Source organism: Apiospora marii, assembly GCF_038362585.1.
Source record: "Apiospora marii strain CBS 49790 chromosome Unknown utg000003l_segment0_segment0, whole genome shotgun sequence".
NCBI classification, from domain to species: Eukaryota; Fungi; Ascomycota; class Sordariomycetes; order Amphisphaeriales; family Apiosporaceae; genus Apiospora; species Apiospora marii.
In genome coordinates this window covers 2,467,135-2,487,000 of record NW_027117374.1, presented here as the reverse complement: position 1 = coordinate 2,487,000, position 19,866 = coordinate 2,467,135, and the positions used below count along the sequence as shown (strand labels likewise).

The 19,866-nt window shown below is 54.0% G+C and overlaps 4 protein-coding genes across 4 annotated transcripts; all 4 read right to left on the bottom strand.

Annotated features, from left to right (window-relative positions):
* Nucleotides 1-837: 837 nt before the first annotated feature.
* On the bottom strand, nt 838-4,367 carry PG985_004282 (uncharacterized protein; the record flags this gene model as incomplete). The annotated part of the gene is made up of 14 exons (XM_066824051.1): nt 838-958; nt 1,020-1,285; nt 1,349-1,463; nt 1,515-1,620; nt 1,684-1,790; nt 1,849-2,373; nt 2,438-3,204; nt 3,287-3,343; nt 3,399-3,462; nt 3,512-3,611; nt 3,671-3,740; nt 3,787-3,875; nt 3,936-4,176; nt 4,251-4,367. The coding sequence occupies 14 exons, from the start codon at nt 4,365-4,367 to the stop codon at nt 838-840; spliced, it is 2,745 nt and encodes a 914-aa protein (XP_066687211.1).
* Nucleotides 4,368-6,637: 2,270 nt separating this feature from the next.
* PG985_004281 (uncharacterized protein) lies at nt 6,638-8,541 on the bottom strand (the record flags this gene model as incomplete). The annotated part of the gene is made up of 7 exons (XM_066824050.1): nt 6,638-6,903; nt 6,993-7,249; nt 7,308-7,407; nt 7,493-7,634; nt 7,736-8,122; nt 8,189-8,332; nt 8,404-8,541. The coding sequence occupies 7 exons, from the start codon at nt 8,539-8,541 to the stop codon at nt 6,638-6,640; spliced, it is 1,434 nt and encodes a 477-aa protein (XP_066687210.1).
* Nucleotides 8,542-9,609: 1,068 nt separating this feature from the next.
* PG985_004280 (ankyrin repeat containing protein) lies at nt 9,610-15,153 on the bottom strand (the record flags this gene model as incomplete). The annotated part of the gene is made up of 1 exon (XM_066824049.1): nt 9,610-15,153. One exon carries the CDS (start codon nt 15,151-15,153, stop codon nt 9,610-9,612), a length of 5,544 nt encoding a protein of 1,847 aa, XP_066687209.1.
* A 1,681-nt stretch (nt 15,154-16,834) lies between these two features.
* PG985_004279 (uncharacterized protein) lies at nt 16,835-18,311 on the bottom strand (the record flags this gene model as incomplete). Its single annotated transcript, XM_066824048.1, has 4 exons — nt 16,835-17,238; nt 17,301-17,751; nt 17,814-18,048; nt 18,283-18,311. 4 exons carry the CDS (start codon nt 18,309-18,311, stop codon nt 16,835-16,837), a joined length of 1,119 nt encoding a protein of 372 aa, XP_066687208.1.
* Between the last annotated feature and the right edge of the window lie 1,555 nt (nt 18,312-19,866).

Below are 19,866 nucleotides of genomic sequence, written 5' to 3'. Positions count from 1 at the left end.
GGCGGAGTGCCTGGAGAGGCGAGGAAGAGGATACCCTGGCCATCGTGTTAGCAGCATTGGTGATGGAGCCCCCTAAACACCACTTTTGCATCTACGGCGCAGTGGCGACCGGCCCACCAGCGGCCATCGTATTGTCACATCGCCCTATCCCGGCATTTCTGCGTGCATTGTCCGACCCTCGTCTTTTCTTCTTTAATATCGAATTGGAAATGAAAAATTTTTGGAAGAAACGGCAAACGAAGACGTGCCGATTGGCTGGTTGGTTTGCAGCGAGCATGGAATCTAATTGCGAGCAATCTGCCCACGTGGAGTGGCATGCACGCAGCGACAAATTTTCGTTGCTGGCAGGGCGCCAGTGGGGTCTTGATGAATCTGGGCCAGACCTTATCGGCTCACTGCTAGGGGGGGGGGGGCCTGCCAAAGTTCTGAACGAATGAGATGTTTTCCCCGAAGATCTTAATGATCTCTCTTATGACCAGGCCGCGAAGGATACCAGTCTCGGTTAGTGGTAATCAACGCTAGCGCCTTGTCGGTACCCGCGCGGACTCTGCCAACTCCCCGGGACGCTAACCGATCCACTGCAGCAACGTCGCGAGACCCAACGCACACACATCCTCAAAATTGTGCCCGCATCATAGGTATTGATCTGTCACTGTTCATTTGACGAGCACATGACGCACTCCGGAGCAAAACGTACGATAAATTGCTTGCTTCTACTCGTATACCATCGTCATGTGAAAAGGGAGCTGCAGTCACCCGTCCTCCAGAGCCAAGCCTGTAGAGCCATTGCGCGATCAAGTGTCAATTTCAGCCCTGCATCTACCGACATGCCATTCTTCAGGGGGCATAAGGGGTATAAGGGGTGATCGTGATATATTCCACCCCATTCAGGTTCCAGACATGCCACTCATCTGACCGCTTGGGGTCGCCAAACGGGTAAAGCGCCGCAATGCGCCAACTGCATCCCAGTTAGCTGTCATAATGCATTGAAGGAGCCGCAGATTGAGGGTAGCACGTACTAGTAGTCTCCGGGCGCGATGTAGGATCCATTGGCCAGCTTCCCGAACCACCAAAAGGCAGAATCTCTCCCTGCCCATGGGTCGCCCCGGCTAAGGGGCACTGGGAAGGGAACCGTCACGTTCTGGTCGGGGTAGAGAGTCGGGTCGTAGCCCCAGCCGCCGCTCCCTTGTCCGGCATAGTAGGCCACCGAGCCGATGTAGCCCGGTGTCTGTCCCAACACCGGCGGGTACTCCCAATCCTTCTCGTCCCAGCCTTTCTCGAAGACCTGATAAGCCCGAAGGGTCAGTCACTGTCGTCGCATCTTGTGGAGTTTTTGTTTCCTACTTACATCCCATCGAAGCTCCTTGGTGCCGTAGTGAAGATCGAGATTGATCTTTGGGAAATTCTGGGCCCCCCATGTCAAGTTGAAGTCGTATCTGTTCTCAAATTGCATCAGCGTGGCTCTTTGACCTTCTAGTCACATGTCGGTGCAAGGGCGAAGTGGGACTTCGTACGTGTGGAAATACTCGATGTTGTCTCGGTTAACGCCTCCGTACTGGTACGGAACGCTGTCGGTGAACATGCTATTCTGCATCTGCTCGTGTATATCTGCGCTGACTCCTGCTCCGGTGTGTACAACATCAGCAATGGAAGCAGAGTGGGATCGCGTTAAAATGAACGAACCTAGATATGGGACAGATAACTCTTCTCCGTTACTCCCGGATATGAGGATTTTCCCGCTGTACATCCCCAGTTTGGCTGGATCATACTCGGGGTAATTGAAATTGAAACTGGAGTAGACTGTAAGCGACTATATCCATGACATCTGAAAACGAAGAGAAAACATACCGAGCTGTCCTTGTTTCCCCGGGCTGCACCGTGAACACTCCCTCTGGCAACACAACCCCTGGTACCATCTCTCTTGGTGTTTCTTCGAGGTAATAGGCCAAGTACCAGGGGTAAATGGACGACTGGGCTTCAACACCAGCCCACGGTTGCAATCGGAATTTGTATGAGACGGGTGTGCTCCCTCCATTTGTTATGTCCACAGACTGTTCCGGCGCGAAGCGTGGGATATCGCCCAGGTTCATTCTGGAAGACCCTAGAGCAGTCGTGTAGTTCATCACTTTCCATGCATCGATCATGCCGGCCCCAACCTGGCTAACCGGTGCCCAGTTTCGGCTTGGCTGAGGATTTCCCTTGGGCTGTTCGACGGACCAAGGCAATGCGGCGCCGCTGGCAACGATGCGGTCGGCGAGCTGCTTTGCGAAATTGTTGCCGTGGACGCTGCGACCGCCAAATTGGCCAATGTAGAGGGCTGCAACACCAGCCACGTAGGGGCATGCCATAGAAGTACCGCTCATCACCGCATAGCTATGGGTCAAAGTCAGTCTCTAAATCTTGCAAAATAAACTTATGTAACAAGAGAACCACTCACGCCGTGTTCCCGCCAATATATGTACTCAGGATATTGCGTCCCGGGGCTGCAATGTTCGGCTTCATCTCCATGTCGTAGGTCGGACCCCAAGTGGTGTAATCTGACGGTATCCCCCCTGCCGAGTTGAAGACGCCAACACGTCGCGACTCGTGGGACGAAAAGTCTGCCGTCACGTTTCCTCCTGCTTTGACAGTCTCCACAATGGCTATACCGGCGGCTTCTTCAATCATTGCGAGGTCGTCGTCAGAGTCAGGGGTTGTGGGAGCGAGGATGGGCTGGTCGTCCGTGTAAAAGAGAATGTGCCTAGCGCCGAGTTCGGCCGCATTACTTCTCTTTATGGCGAAGTCACATCCGCCACGACGGATGAGGGCAATGGAGTTTGTGAGGTTGAGATCCCTGTCAGCCAGGGAGCTGCAGGCATCCCCCAAAATCGAAGTGTTCAGGGATATTGGGACGATAGGCATGGACGACATATTCCACGGGTTGAAAGATGGCAAATACCCCAACGTGGTCACATTCGGCGTCTCATCCGTTGAGAAGGTAGCTTGGAATGGCAAAGCCGATAACTCACTGGCGTCAACGGAAGCCACTGCCAGGACGTTCTTGCCTGATGCCCCGTTGCTGGCGTAGAAAGGTCCTCGTAGACCTTCATTGCCCGCTGCAATGGTCACAACCACGCCCCTGTCGACAAGCCGCGAGGCCACCGTTGCCCATGGACCATCAGTGAACCCACCATCACCGCCAATACTCGCGGTGATAATATCGGCCTGTCCACCGCGTCAGCAAAATACAAACGGAGATAAATTATTGAAAAAAAAAAAAAAAAAAAAAAAAACAATCGTCACTCACGCCGTCGGTGTACGCGCGTAGAAAAGCCTCGATCAGTGTGTCCTCGTCCGTATAGCTCTGTACTCAGCGTGAGATGAGGAGGTAGCAGAGTGACTGGAGATCAAATACTTACACCACCCTGCGCAGAAAAGACCTTATAGGATAGGATTGTGGCATCCGGGGCCACCCCTGAGAACCTGCGTGAATTCAGCAAGCTGTGCACGAGAGTACTAAATATCGACTTACCATTCACTTTTCCCAGCGACGATGCCCGCCACGTGCGTACCGTGACCAAGCTCGTCATCCAGGGGGTCTGAATCTGGCTCCTTGGATGTGTATGGCCAGTCTTTATGAACGTGAGCATCACTAATTTCATCTGATAAAGGTGCGGTGATGAGATCAAACCTCGATCGCCAACGAAATCATAGCCAGCAGCCACTTTGAAGCCAGGCCCGAAACCTCCCCCAAGCTTTCTCTTGTTAGCATAGAGTTGTCTACTTATTGGAGGTTTGAGAACGTACCGCTTCATGATTGTAGTTGGTCCCAGTGTCAACAATTGCCACTTTCGCCCCTTTTCCGTACATGCCGGCAGCATGGCACTTGGAGACGCCTATTCCCCATGTTAACTGTCTATATGGGAAGCTTTGATGTTCTTCTGGTTTTGGCTGACCTGTATATTCATGGACCGAGTAGTTCGCCGCGTCCTGGTTGAACGATAGGGTCGGCAAAGTCGGGGCAAGCTGCATTCGGCCAATGGGCCAGGTGCTGCGGACCTCATTGTCGACTTGCAACGAGTCCGTGTTGGCGTCGATTTCGACACTGAGGCCGGTGAATACATCGGAGGCGAACGTCTTCAGAACTTTGGCGCCCGTGGACTCGACCTTCTTGGCCAGTGACTCAATGGAGATGCCCTGAAAATCGGTAAGCCTGTGTTGACTTTTGTCTTTGGGGACTATCATAAAGCACATCATGTATAGGGACTTACCTCTCCAGCTTCGATGATGACCTTCTTGGCAACGATAGCCTGGGTGGCATTCTTCGTTGCATCAGGGGTGGCAGCGCCAAAGGCAGTGCCGATCGCGACTAGTACAAGAAACAGCATATTTGCGAACATCTGAACTTATGGTTATAGGGAGATATGATAGAGCTACTGAAGCAAATGTTGATATGGTTGGCGGCGCCGTGCTATATATTTCGCAGAACCACTTCCAAAACCTGTTTGTGTTTGTCCTTGTCCAAAAATTCACGACAGCCATCACGATGGCGAAATTCTCGCCGGTCTATTTCCGAAAGGCCTTCCTCGTGCAGGAAAGTCCCACAGGATCATGTAGGTGCGGGATCTTGAGCGGTGATGGGGTTCGCGATGCTCTTGGTGTGTTAGCAATGCAGTCATCTTAGCCTGAGAGATGACGGACGACAGCTGGTGTCACGCAAGAGCTGGCATCTAGGATCACTTCATGATGCCATTGGCATACAGCAACTGCCATGATACGATAGTCGCGTTGTGCAACTCTCTTGTGATTGATGGAATATCTTTTTAATCATCTCTCCTCAGTCAGCCTGGCAGGCATGAGACGGCAGACTTGTCTCTCCTGCCAAGTTGGGTATCTTGTCAGCCTCGATGCAACCCCAGGTCCCAGGAATGCGGTGCATCTAGACACTATAAGCTTTCTGACAAGGGGGGATGGAGCCAAACGTACGTGGAGTTACCGGGTCCTGCCGGAAATTGACATGCTTGGCACCCCAACCGCACGAATCGGCAGGCGTTCCCGCCCTGCGGAGGCGACCCGGAAGCATTCCTCTCTTCGCCTATACCCTGCGATGCGGCTGGTCCCATCGTAAGGCAGGCAGGCGAAGCCCCCCACCCTATCTACTTACTTATCCACCTGGCTCGTGAGACAGACATGCTATCCGATCCTCTTTCTCTGCCCGACAGGGCCTGGGTCCTCGCGTGTTGACTGCGGCACTTGCTCGGGCCCGACTCTCCACATGCAAACCCCGGCCGGGCTTGCTATCTTTGTGCGGGAAGCCGGGAAAGCTAACCGAAGCGCGAATTCCTCACCGGTTCCTGCACATGGGCGACGTTTGACTTGCATGTCGCTTGGCACTCGGTGTGCGGATCGTGGTTCCGTAGCATCTGAACCCGCTCATCTTAGCTGACGCTACAGCGGGTAGGAATGCTACCTGGGCCCTGCACCGATGTAACCAGACGGGGGCCAGGGAAAGAAACCTGTTCACAGCACATGTGATTTATTGGGGGCATTGCGTGTACTACGCCCCATCTAATCTCGTCGTAGGCGTTCCCCTCAGGCTGTTGCTTGGGGTATTAGATGCTGCCACTGCTGTAGACTTGGACGTGGTGCGTGAAGAAGACCGGGCCTTCGGATGTGGCGTTGGAATAGGGCCCGGGTCGCCGCCACGGCTTGATGGATAGCGCCGTGGGGGTCATTCTCGACCGCCCTAGCGTGAGTACTTATTATAGAACGTCTCCATATTAAGTACTCCGTAATACACTTTCTTGTTTGTGTGTCAAATCCTGTTTTGTGCCACCTGTGCAGATGTCGAATTGCCGGTCGAGGTGCCGGTTGAGGTAATGTATGCGCACCATTGGAATGTTCATGTTCTGATCCCCGAGACCCTTGGCCCCAGCCAGTCTCCCCTTACAGTCAGGAAAGAGATTGACGGGAGGGGAAATGTGCTGCTGCTGCTGCTGCGGTCCTTGGACCATCCTTTAATTCATCTGATGGGTACGTTTGGTATGGTAATGGCATTTTTATTAATGCAGGATACGGGTAAGAACGGTACGTCTGTCCCGTGTTACTTTATATTTGCCTATAAAATTATTATAATGCTGCCATGCAATTAGTCAGCCCATCCGAGAGTATTTGTGGTGCAGGTGACATGACAAGGGGATATTGAATCCCTTTGAGGACGATAACCAGGCAGTGCTGGAAGAGTTGACTTTGACTGACACCGGAGGAAAGGCAGGGCAGTCCAACTTGCAGAGCATGCGGAGGTTCTCTATTCCACATTCAGCGCCGGTGCGTTATTCTACTTATAAACCCAGCGGTAACGTCTAAATCGCAAACATGCTATGGGACCAGAGACCATCTGGGCAAGGAATATTTTCTGACGTTTGAACTACCACACAAACGTAAACTAACCCTTCATCATTTCCATGTAATCTCCACGGTGGTGGCTTAGGAGAGCCTTGAGCAAGCTTGGTGGCATGACATTTTCATTCAGTCATTATTCTGTGCCCATGTATCTGATCTGCCTCATTACGAACAAGCCGCTCTAATCCACTTTCCCACCCTTTCTCTAACGTCGTCGTCAGGCGGCAAGGGCCTCCGAGGCGAAGGAATTGACTCTTCAGGTGGTTCTCTTCACCACAAATGCGCCACGCTCCATCGTGTTGATCAGGATATATCCGCTCTTGAAGAACGGGTAGTGGCTCCAGGATCCAACGAACTCGATCATGCCGCCGCCCTGCGCATCGTCGTCCTCGGGGTAGATGTCGAAGAATCCAGCCTCTGTGACGCTGCCGCCAGTTGGGTCCGAGGGAATCGACGTCAGGTCTAGAATGCTCAAGCCTTGACCGTAGTTGCTCTGGTAGGCGTGGCCATCGACGACGAATTCTAAAAGGGCCGCGGTTAGCGCTTGGAAGTTCTCCCTTGTCACCAAGAATTTGGATCGCAGGACTGGATTGAGGAAGTATCAGACTTACGATTGTGGTCGATGCCCTTGCGGCTATGGCGGTAGAAGCCCGTCAGCTTCGGTGCCTCCAACGACTTGATATCCCAGAAGTAGGTAATGGGCTTTCCGATCCCGCCGTCTGTCTTGTCGTATTCATCGTACTCGTCGTCCAAAACGAGGTATTCCTGCCATTCTTTGTCTATTGTCCAACCCTGATGGGTATAGGCCGACCCCTCGTATCCCGTACGGCTGATAATGTTGGTGGCGTTCTTGTCCGTCACATCGTAGCTACCAGGGATTAGCGCCCAGATTAGATCCGCATATTCGTGTATAATCGGGGTCTTACATGGTCAGACTGTCTTCGTTGTATCCATAGCAAATATCTTTCCCGTTGTATTTTTCATCTGGGCCGCGGTAGACAACACATTGAGCATCATGGACATACCCTGCCGGCGTCAGCATCATGTTTGCAGATGGACTATCAGATCTCCCAGGGGAAGACAGAGAGTTCGGCATCGGGGTATAACATACCATCGCCTGGAGCGCAGCCCGGTGAAACAGGATTCGAGGGGTCGGAGAGGTCAATGAAGATGAGACCTGAGGCACAGTCAGAAGTACGGGGCTGGGCGCCGACAGCGACAGCATACTCCTTCTCCTCATTGATGACGATGTTCTGCAGAAGAGAGAGTGGATTAGATCAATGTACTGAAAGAAACAGTAGGGTCTCCTATTTCACCCTGCCATCTCTCCTTGAAGAAAGAAAGATACACGTACGTGAGTTCTGCCGACCGGAAGCCCGTTCCAGTAACCCGTCAGGTCCTTCTCATTGGTGAAGGAGACGGGGCTGGCGGGGTCGACATCGACGAGCTTCGACATGTCAAAGATCTGGACGCCGTGATCGACGGCTTCCGATCCGATCACGATATAGTTCTTGTAGCCGCGCAGCTCGCGCCACAGCGACGGCTGTGCCGTGGTGTACTGGGGCAGGCGGCCGAGGTAGACGAGCTTGCCGGCCTTGGTGATCTCGGCGAAAGCGGCGCCGTCAGCCTGGGCTACGGCGACGAACTCGCGGCCCTCGGGGCTGGTCCAGCCCCAAGAGCTGGACCCCTGACCCTTGGCCGAGCCGAGATCGGCGTGGCTCTTGAAGTCGTAGAAGTCGACCTTGAAGGAAAGGAAAGTCAGTCAGTCAGTGCTACCTTGTTTTGCCAGAGGATGAGCAAGACTCACATTGCTGCACGCGAAGGTGTTGTTCTTGTCGCCAGGAACAACCTCGGCGTACCCGTCCACACAGGGCACAGGTCCCTCTCTGGTGTAGCTCTTGTACTGGGACACTTCGAAGATTCCCATTTGTTCGCGGGCAGCCCATTGCGCCTTGAGGACGAGGGATCAAGTCAGTCACTCTTGCTCACAGAAAGATGCACCAATGATATGGCTTTGCTTACATGCTTCAGGGCCATGATGCCTTCGTGAACCTCACCGCTGTCGTAGCGTTCATCCCGGACAGGGTTCGGGATCTCCTTGCCCATGGCGGTGGATTGCCATGCTGCCACGACGGCAACCAAGAAAGTTTGGGACTTCATGGTGATGATGTGGAACAAAGTTGACGGGGGATGGGTAGACAGGAATGACTGTACTGGGAGAACGCACGAGAAGATCTTCGCACTCACACTCTCACGCAGAGACAAGAGTCAGACTTGGCTGGCGTCGTGAGGAACAGAGATCCATATATACGCGATTCTTCTGCCCTCGCATGCCACATCCCGACCGACATTTGCGCCATAGCCCTGGTCCATCCTTGCGTCTTCAGCGGCCTCGTGAAGATACCGAGCGCAGGGTTACATGGTCGATAGAGAGAAGCGGTATAAGCGAACCGACGATGTCCCAGCGTTATCAGGTCGCAGTGGGCGAGATGCAGTGCAATCTACGTAGCGCCTTGGCCATGCGGCGTACAGTCGCGGGCCACTTCCACTTGTGGTAGGTGCCAAGCCCTTCGAGTGCGACTGCTGTCGGCAAGCGGGAAGATTGCGGCAGTTCGCGTGCTTGGCGCCCTAAAAGCCTGCCACACCCATCCCGGCATGGCTCCTGCCGTTTGCTGCGATGCCCGGTGCTTAGTTCCTCCCTCCCTCATGACCTCTGCAAACACTTGCCGCCCACTGATTCAAGCATTTGGAGTGGCATGGTGGCATTGTGCAAGATGACACCACGCTTGCCAAGTCAGCCGCCCCCGCATTGTCCCGCCACAGGCGGCTGCCACCTTCTGCATTCGAGACAGTCGTCATTCTCCAACGCAACGCTGAACTGGCACGTCACGCTCGATTTCGGGAAGGTACCATGCGGTCTCACATCTACCCGGATGGGCAGATGGCCAGATGGGCATGCCGAGATCTTCATCGGCCTTCTCTAGCCGCCCGCCACCCTCAAAGCCCGGGAAGCGGCTAGTATCTTGGTATACTGTGGCGTAGAGTTGCGTCTTCACATGAATCAATAGCTGTTCAGTATAGTGCATGCAGGTGTGGTGTGTACTATAGACGTGCAGGAGATTGGTATCGTAAATGACATTGAAATGAACGCTTATCTCGCCCCCCTCCCCAAAAAGCTTCGCTATATGCATGGTAAAACCCCCCTAATGATATTAATATGTTTACTGATCAATCCAATTCGCCAGAGACGTAACCAATCTGCTGTCTGCGGGCCGCCTGGCCTTGGCCTCCCAAGTTGGTCGCGAGGTTGTTCTGGCTGTCGACCAGCTTCTTCTGCTCGCGTATACGGTCCCGGAAGCGCCCATCGGCGCCCTTGTCGAACCGGTCCATCTCCTCGCGCTCTCGCAACCGAATGCTACTGAGCTGGTTGGCGTTGCCAACTCGCTCGTTCCCCAGGTCGCGCTCCCATTCCAGCATCCGGCTCTGCCGCTGGTTCTCGAGCGCCAGTTCGGTATTGCCGACGTCGCGCGCGCGGCGGACATTGGCGTCGGTAAGGGCCTGTTGGTGCATGACCTCTTCCGTCTGCCTGGCACGCTGCTGAGCCATGGCCTTGGCAAACAGCTGTTCCTCCACGTGGGCCCGCTCCTGTATAGCTGATAGCTCTTCGCTATGGGCGCGCTTCTTGCGTATATCTTCCAATTCGGCTTGGGCGGCCCATATCTGAGCTTGAACCGCGGCGAGCTCTTTCTGTCGTGCGATAGAAGCTGCGTGGTCTTCGCCCTCCCTTGCTGCACGATCCAAACGTGCTCTGCGCTCCTGCTCCGCCGAAAGGACAGTCTCGGGCATACCCACTGCACCTTCTGGCTGAGGGCCGGAGTTGGCATAGTAAACATCGGTACCACGGTTGGCCTTGAGGAGAGCAAGCAACTGAGGAGTATTCTCTGTCTGTGGCATGACACGCGAGACATATTGTGTAGGTGAATATGTGAATGTGCCATCAGTGTACTGATTGAAAGGCTTGTTAATGTACTTCCACATATCTGCCCGGAGTAAAACTTTGGTAGTTGTAAGGGGGTCGACTGATTCGAGGGCCAGTAGGAGAACGGATTTGCCATCGGTTTGGACAGTGATATCGGAATCTTGAAGGAGAAAATTGATCGCCCGTTCCATGGCCTTCTCCTTGATGGCCGTGATTGGGCCAATATCGGCAGCGTGGAGGCACAGCTCGCCCAGAGCGCTACGGCCACCATGCTGAGGACTAGGAAAGTCGGGGTCATGTCTGTACTCCACCAGTATCTGCATAGCTTGCACATTAAGCTCGCGGGCGGCATTGTGCAATGAGCCATCGTTTCTCGAGGCACCTGCAGCGAGCAAGTTAGACATCATGGTGATGGCCAGATCTCCGCCAATTGCAGAGGCCGTGGACAGCGGTGATCGCCCCGTCGCGTCCGTGATGTCCACCTCCGCCCCTGCTAAGAGCAGCGCCTTCACGATATCCTGGCGCCGAGCATCGATCGCCAGCATGAGGGGTGTGACACGTGTGACGCGAGTCTCGAAATTGACCTTTGCACCCCGGTCAATCAATAGAATGATGACAGCACTGCTGATCCTCTTTTGCGGTTGCAAAAGAGCCCATGCAAGGAGCGTGACCGGCTCATTCTCCTCGACTTCAGGTATGACTTGATGGCTAATCATTTGATCATGATAGTAGCCAGCGTCCAGTAATGCTTGGAGAATTGGAATTGATCGAGGAAACCGTGAGAGCGCCCGAACCACGACGGGTTCCGAGTCAGGGTAGGTGAACATGACATCCACCCGATTCTCGCCCTCGCTGTATCCTGTGAGGAGTTGAATGAGCTCACAAATCTCGTCCTCCGTTGTTTCGGAATCAAATATCCGACGAATTGCCAAGGTGAGCGTTTCGGCATTTGGTTTCTGCTGGAGAAGTCTTCGCACCAGATCAGGTTTCCCCTGAGATGCAGCCATCTGCAGTGCTTCACCTCGATTGAAGTTGATATCCGCGTCGTGAGCCAGCAATAGCTCCATGAAGCTCTGGGTCAGATTCCCTGGATCTTTCGCGTATATGCTGAGTATTGCTGCAAATGCGGAGGAAACGCCGTCGCCGAACGCTCCCTTCTTTAGGAGCAAACGGGCTATTTCCAGGCCCGTGTCCGACAGCCAGGATTCGACGTTGTCGAGGGCAAAGGCTTGCTTAAATACCTCGGACGCATCTTCGCGAGTGACTTTCGATTCCAAAAGGTGAGCAAATATTGACGGCGGCAACGTACGCGTGCCGTCGATCAAAGTTTGGCATCCGTTGGCCGCAGGACTTGCCCGATTTGCGACTAGTAGCTGTATTAATCTTTCTTCGGGGTCTTCTTCGTTGACGACCCTGCCGAGAGCATTATGCAGAGTGCTCGGAACAGGCTTGCCGGCTTGGAATATCCATGTCATGACCGTGTATCGTGTGTCTCTGCTAAGGTTCCAGCAGGAATCTATTGCGCGTACCAGCGTGGCTGAAGACGGCTTCTTCTGCTTTCCCCCGACCTCAACGATACCCAGGAGCATCTCGAGATTGGCGAGGAAAGCACTCTTGATAGCCATTGCCACGGCCTCGCCGTTTTTGTAGTCGGGGCTTGCTCCATACGCCAGGAGAAGCTTCAATAAGCCGGTTCCAGCGTCGCCATACCTCGCTGCCGAGATGAGCTGAGCATCTACAACTTCGCCAGTGACGCCTTGCTGAAGAAGCAGTTTGAATATATCAGCTCGCTTATCCAGATCAGATATCTCTGTGGCCGCCTGGAACCCCTTTTGTAAGACCGGCTGTGCGATCTGGCCCTCGCCAGAGAGGAGCATGCCCAGTACGCTCGTTGCCCCTGACCTGCAAGCTTCCACGATAGCCTGACCATCCTTATGTTCGATGCTTCCTCCGTTCTGAACGATTATCGTACCGAGCTCTAAATCGCCATCCGTAGCTGCGGCAAGCAGTGCATCAGAGACGACCTCCCCCGACGCTCCCGCTTTTAGAAGACTGCCGCAGGATATACTGCGCTGTCTCCTGTTCTTCCCTTTGGTCGCTTGCGTAAAACTATGGTTCAGGATTTCTGACGAGAACTTCTTTTTCCCCAAGATCAACTCGACCACATCCTGGCTTTCTCCCTTGATTGCTTCGATTAGAGCCGCGCCATCGTTGGTGTCTGCAAATGACAGCAAAGCGTTGATGAGCGGTATATCATCTGGGTACGTGTTTACAGCAAAGACCAATGCGCGGTTGACCTCGGCTGGGGGTATACCACCTTCCAGGATCCTCTGCGCGAAGGTTAGGCGATCCATTGGGTCTTTGATGCGTAGTGCATGGGGCATAGCGAATGACAGAGTGTGGGGACTGGGACAAGCCCGGAAGAGAAGGTCCACCACTGGCGTATCTGCAGAAGCAATTGCGCGACACAGTGCTTCGCCGTTGTATGCATTGATGTCGGCGCCGTTGGCTAGCAGAGTCCTCGCGACAGACATGGTGCGCTCTTCGAGTGGCATCTTGACAATAGTATGTACTTCCTCTACGAGAAGCTTACTGATGAGCTCCGGGGATTGAGCTTTCCGGAGAAGTGCGCCCAACTTCTCAGCTTTGGACGCGCCGGAAGGGAAGCTGGAAAGGTGTTGCATGGTTTTTTCTACGGTCTGGGCATTTGGCTTTCCCAAATCGAGAACAAGCTGCAAGATTTCAGGATCTGAGTCTTGCGTGGCATAGATCACACCCATGCCATCGCGGGTGTTCATGTCCACGTTCCCCTGCTCCAATAAAACTTTTAGTAGAGCCTTGTCGATGGGTTTAGTCTGTAATAATTTGTCAACCGCGGCAGAAACCTGGGCGGCGTCTTGCCCGCCTCCGGCAGCTAGGAGCTGCGAGACCATGCGTAGCCTCTTGTCTAGGTTGTTGACCATCATGGACAACGGTAGTGCCTTAGCCGCTGTCGTAGGGGTTGGGTTGCTCCTCATTAGGCGAGTGAACAGGCTCATGTCTTTTTGTGAGATGGCTGCAGTGATGGCAGCTCCCTCATTGAAGTTGACATCGGCGTTCGAACGAAGCAGGAGGGCGACTAGACGATCATCGCGGTGAGGTGGTAGCTCATCTACTACATTCTGCAGAGCGGAATGAACGGAGGGACCTGAGACACCGGCGGCGAGGAAGGCCTCTGTCATCTGATATCTTTCCAAGCGGGGCAGGTTCCGCACACTAGGAAATACTTGAGCCATTGCTTCGTTGGTAGGAGGCCGGTTGGCTAATATGACTTTCATTATGGGCACATTGCTCTGTTTTACAGCAAGCTGCAATGCCAACGCCCCCTTGTGGTCTGCTGACGCCACCTCATGTCTCTCAAAGACCATGCTCCGAGGGCCTCGCTTCAGACTACGGTCGCCGACAACCTTGCCCGGAAATTGGCCCGTAACCAGTAGTTTTGCTGACTCGGCATCTCCAGCCTCAGCTGCGTCAACCAGCGCCTCGTCCAGCGCCTCTCCGCTAGCACCCCTTCGAAGAAGCAGGTCCAATAGCTTTTGTCGGTCTTCGAATCTCATCTTCTTGGGCATTGCTGCGACGCATTCGGAGGCCAGAGTGGGATTTAGGGGCGCAGTCCCGTTCAAAAGGATCTCGATCAGGTCCATCTTGCGGTTGGATATGGCCCTCTTGAGGGCGACTGCATTGTCGTATTCTATTGACGCATCGTATTGGACAAGCAGATGAACCATGTCGAGGTAATCAATCGCACTCGCATGGACCAAGGCTCGAGCGGCAGAATCTCCTCCAGAACCAGCACACAGCAGCACCTCGGCCAACGTAGTCTTCTCATTTGCGTTGATGTTCTGGTGATGCATCAACTGTTCGAAAGCGTCGCTCAGTCCCGGCTCGCCGGGAGGCTTTTGGCCCAGTAATATCGCCAGTGCGATGTCTCTGCGTCCGAGGCCAATCGCCGTCTTTAGTGCTGCTGCACCATCGTGGTTTCCATCGGCGGTTGATTGACTCAGAGCCATGACGGTGCCTAAACAGCCAGCTCTGGCGGCATCGACCATGCACTGCGAAACACACTCTTGCGCTGGCCGCCCCTCCGACGCCAACACTATGGAAACAAGATCAGCGTTCCCGCCCTGTGCGCATATCCGCCTGAAGGCATCCTGGCATTCTTCTGTGGACGCCACGCTGGCGCCGTAGCTGATCAAGAGCATAGCGAGTGATGTGTCCTGGTTCTGGAAGGCAATGGGTAACGCAGTGTCGAGACTGAGCGCATCCGCAAAAGGTAGCAGTACCTCGACCATTTCTCTTTGGCCGTTCTCTACTGCCCGCTGTAGGACTTGACTTCGCTCTGCTAGGTCCAGGCTCTTCCTCCGTGTCAACAGACTCGTCCGGCTCTTCTGCGCTAGATTGACATTACCACCAACCAAGTTCAACTTGGCGATAAGAGCCTGGGCCACGCCTGGGGCGCCCTTGTTGGTGACATGGGTGGTTAGGGCATTATATATTTCCTTGTATTCCCAATTTTTCTTCTTCGTTGTAAAGGCTCGCGACAAGCCAACTTTCCCATGAGAGCCATGCGACTCTGACATGCGTTGGCGCTTCAAAAGCTCCTCGGCCAGGGCATCATCGCTCTCCGTCTGGTACGAAGGCGGCGTCTCCGGCCGCGTCAGAGGGTCTGGGGGCAAATAAGACTCTATGCCCCATTCCTGGCCGAGCGCTTGGAGGCGGCTTTGGCCGATTTCCGCGGCCGATGCATGCTCCATACCGCCGTCGAGCCCCGGCGTAGCCCAGAGAATACTGCAGCCTGGTTGTTTGAAGAAAGCCTCTCAAAACCGATGGTATGTGCGACCGGTATGAGTAGTACGCAGAAAGTTGGAAAGAGAGGATGGTAAGGGCAGGCAGTACGACGTACGAAACGGCGTTATCAGGATTAGGCTCAAGGCCGGCAGACGTCTAAGGCATACATAACAGGTGATGAAAAGTCCGGGATACCTCGCATGTCACAGGCAGCCTCGTGAGTTATGGAGCCCGGGGGCCGGAAGCAAGTCTTATGCAGTAGTCGCTTTTAGGGGCTGTCTGCGATTGGGTTTGCAAGGAGGTACAGTATATCCCAAGTCGACCCCGGGCAAGCGGGTGACAAGTAAGAAAGGGAGTGGTAAAGCGGCTGGCTGGCAACACCAGGATATTAAAAAACGAAAGGTTGAATAGAGACAATCCCACGGCTGCGATTCATCAGTCAGCAAAAAGGCAACTGATCGTCGTACACATGTGGCTGGGGAAAGAAGAAAAACAGCACACGCTTGGTTGGGGTGAAAGGAGAACACGAGACGACAGGCGCTCGGGTTGCTTCAAGCTCTACAAAATTAAGAGTCGCATTGACGAACTCTTCGAGACAGCAGGGTTGAGCCACACCCAAAACTATCGCACTACCGCCGCGGCGTTAGGTCGCTCCCAGTGGAGAATTGAAAAGGCAGTGGACAGAATTGGCGACCCTGCTTGATTTCAGGTATGCGCGCATCGACCAACCACGCTTTCGACCCTGTCCGCCCGTCCTGCTAGCCTTCAATAATTGGCCAGTCCTGCCCTGCCCAAATCAACCCGTCCCGCTCGCAGACACTCGTATCCATTTGCCGCGTCCTGAGTCGCGATTCCGCTGCGCCTCGAATATGCCATCATGGTTTGCGCAAGCCTGTGCTCGCCCAGCGCCTGTCCCAGCCTGCCCACACCCAACACCCAACACCCGCCCACACACACACACACACACACTTGTGTATTCAATTGGGATGTCCCCGAGCAGAAGTCTGTACGTGTAGTTTATGAGAAAGGGCTGGCCAAGGGGAACGCAGGAACCAAATCGCGACATGCATGCGCGTTGGCTTACGTGGCAGGATCGGCAGCTCAATTCTGCCAGAATTGCCCTTTGTTGCTTGCTCCCCAATACCTATGCGCGCGGCCATGATTTCCTGTCGTGCAACCCGATCGTTCACATCCCGGGGGGGTCTTGTATTAATCTTACCAGCCTGGACCTAGGGACGGGCTCTTGACATCTGACGTGATGGTGGGCTTATCAATGGGACCTTTCTGAGCGCTGAAACACTGAAACGACGACAAAGTAGCTCTGAGGACGGGGACAGCCGGCCTGCGGATACCGATGCGCCGAGCGCTTGGACTGCCCACCCCCGTTACCCAGTTGGTGGTCGCGATGATGTATGCTTGGCCCCGTTTTTGGTATCGTATCCCAGTCACTGCAGGCTTCAACATGCATCTGTTGTGATTTTGTCAGCAAAAAGCGCCAGCTAGGACTACGCAAAATGGGTTGGATTGGTCTTGATTTTGTCTATTCTTTTAATGCTGTTTATGTATATCAGATAGCCCAGTTCTACTGCACTTCCCCATGCTTCCTTGACCAAGTTCTTCTATCCAGCTAGCGCGGTCTCCTCGAATTTAGGAAGACGGGGTCTTTACGGCATTCAGCAACTCAGCCGGGGGCTCTTGTCGGTATCCCTTGGGGTTGTTGGACACCCATCGCCACAGGTCCTCACAAGCCTTCTCCATAGTGAGCTCCGTCTTCCAGCCAAGCTCCTCGTTCGCCCTCGTAGGGTTGGCCGTCAGGTCCAGAACATCACCTTGTCTGCGCGGCACAACATCGTAGGGCAGATCTTTGCCGACCACCTTCTTGAATGCATTGATGATCTCAAACACGGTGCTGCCTCGCCCGGATCCCAAGTTCCATGCCTTGACGCCAGGCTTCTTCTCGCGAAGCTCGTTCAAGGCGACCAAGTGTCCGCGGGCGAGATCGACAACGTGGATGTAGTCGCGAATGGCAGTGCCATCGCGAGAAGGGTAGTCTGATACCAACCGAATTAGCCGCCAAGTCATTGTAGCATGCATGTCTTTCTATTTTACTCACCATCACCAAAGACCAACAGCTTCGGGCGATCTCCGGTCGCAACCTTGCCCAGAAGGGGCAGGAGGTTGTAGGGCACGCCCTGGGGGTCCTCGCCCATGAGACCGCTGGGGTGGGCACCGCAAGGGTTGAAGTAGCGCAGGTTGGCACCATTCCAGTGCTCGTAAGGCTTGCCAGCCTTCTGCAAGTTGTTGCGTTGCGCATTGACGTGATCTTCGATGATGTTCTCGACAAAGGCCTTGGTGCGCCCGTACGTGTTGGTCGGGCCAATGGGGCATTTCTCGGGAATTGGGATCATGTTCGGGAATCGCGTTGCGTCACCGTAAACAGTCGCGGACGAGGAGAAGACGATGTTGGAAACATTGTGCTTCGTCATGGAGGAGAGGAGGGTCATGGTACCCCCAACGTTGACACGGTAGTACTCCAGAGGAATCTCGCTCGACTCGCCGACAGCCTGGACCCATTGTCAGCGTGCTGTAACCACGCAAGGTCTGGGGACCCAAGCAAAGGACTTACCTTGAGCGCGGCAAAGTGGATGACGCTGTCAATTTCCGGGTGCGCGGTGAAGACCTTGTCCAGGTCATCTTCGTTGGTAACGTCGCCCTTGTGGAAGATAGGTCGCTTGCCGCAGATGAGTTCAATGCGGTCTACAGCGACCTCGGACGAGTTGTAGAGACTGTCGATGATGACAACATTGTAGCCGTGCTGCAAAAGAGCAAGCGTCGTGAACGAGCCAATGTAGCCGGTGCCACTACAAGCCACATGGCGGTTAGCAGGGTGTTCTCATTTCCTCTCCGCGGGCGTCGAGGCGCGCCTTGCGCAGAACGATGGCGGGGCGGCCAGCTCGAGCTTCCGATTCCATGTCCATGTCCCAATTCTATGCAGACAAACGACCATACATAAACAATGGAAGGATGCGGGGTTCGCGACGGCTGTCGCTGGCGGTCCAGGCCTGCGCGCTCAACGGGCGATGTCTCCAACTTACCCAGTAACGAGAACAGTTCCAACAGCCATCTTGACGCAATGTGTATTCTAGATGCGATTGTGTGCGGGGCAGAGATGAGGATCGAGGGGAGGATGCGATGGGATAAGAGAGAAAGATTGTAGAGCAACAGGAGAAATAAAACAAATATGTCGAGGGGGGAGGTGACAGCAGCTCAGGTGCACTAGGATGGTTACCTTTAGATTAACTGTCTGCTCAGTCTCATTTCATCTGGCACAGCGCAGTAACGTCTATTCCAAATCTCGTTACGATCACCTTCTGCTTGCTTTAGACACACAAGGTTGGTGGGGGTTTCCGGATAGTCGATCCACCATCCACTGCCCACCAAGCTGCAATGGCTAAAATGGGGCCCTCGTCAATTCGCTAGAAGCTTGTTGTTTATTCACTTCCCGTTAGCCACAGCATGTACCTACTCGGTGCATGGCCCAGCTAAAAAGTACAACTTCAGCTTCTTCTAAGCTCCCCGTGGCCCCTCCAGCAGAATCAAGGCATCTGGTTGGACGCGCAACCAGGGATGACCAGGGATCTCCAGGGGTCCGACAATGATGCCACCTCCCGACTTGACTATCTTATTTAACGGCCCTCTGAACGGCTCAATGTCCATCATCTCACCGCCCGTGCTAGTTGAGCCCAGCAGCGTCGCTTGACTTGGCGCATCGGCAGCGTTATTCTGGGAAAACTTGGCAGATCCTGGTAAAGGTTGAGAAAGATGTAGGTTTGGGATCTACTAAGCGCATCTAGACCACATGCACACCACCACCAGTTCTCAATACATCTCATCTCCCTCTCGAAGCTTTCAAAGGTCTTTTTTGTTTCCCTCTACAAACTTGGAAGTCCAGCAAGTGCTTGGTACCAAATTCTGATTATCGGCAGAGGCCGTCTAAACAGATATTATTTGACTTGGTTTGGTTGTACCGTAAGTTATCGTCGGTATGCTTTGTATTTCAGGTAACCAGAATACACGTCCAAAACAAGACTGGATTCGATTGGCATTACAAATGTAGAAGAACTGGACTGGCCTTGATTATGTTTGCAAGGGAAGAATACAGATCCTCCTCAGCAAATAACCAAACGCCGAGAACCAGCTCCTGGAACAATTTCGATGTAGTTGTCGAGCTCGCGTCCTGTTATCTCTCCGCATTCGCAATCGGAAGATGGTCGGTCACCCACCGAAAGCCCATCTTCGATTTCAGGTCACGTGGATGCTGCCCAAGAAGCCTCCTTCTACGGGGTCTCTAGTTCACTCTCCATCAGCCACGCCGAGACGCGCGCGCCCCAGAGCCCGCCGAACGCGACTAGAGGCAAGTCCACCCCGGCGCAATTCGCATTCCTGGATTGGCAGATACCATCGAAGCACGACAAAGAGCAACGGGAAATGATGCGACAATCCATAATTCAGTCCACATTCCAGCCTTTTCTTTGACATCTCCAGCCAATCCCCCGAAACAGCGTCCCGAACCATCGACCTGGTGCTGTGCGTTGGTCTGGTACCAAGCTTATTTGCATGTCTTGAGCTCGCTCGAAGTCGCCTTGGTGGAGGAAGTCAGAGCAGCCTCCCGATCAGTC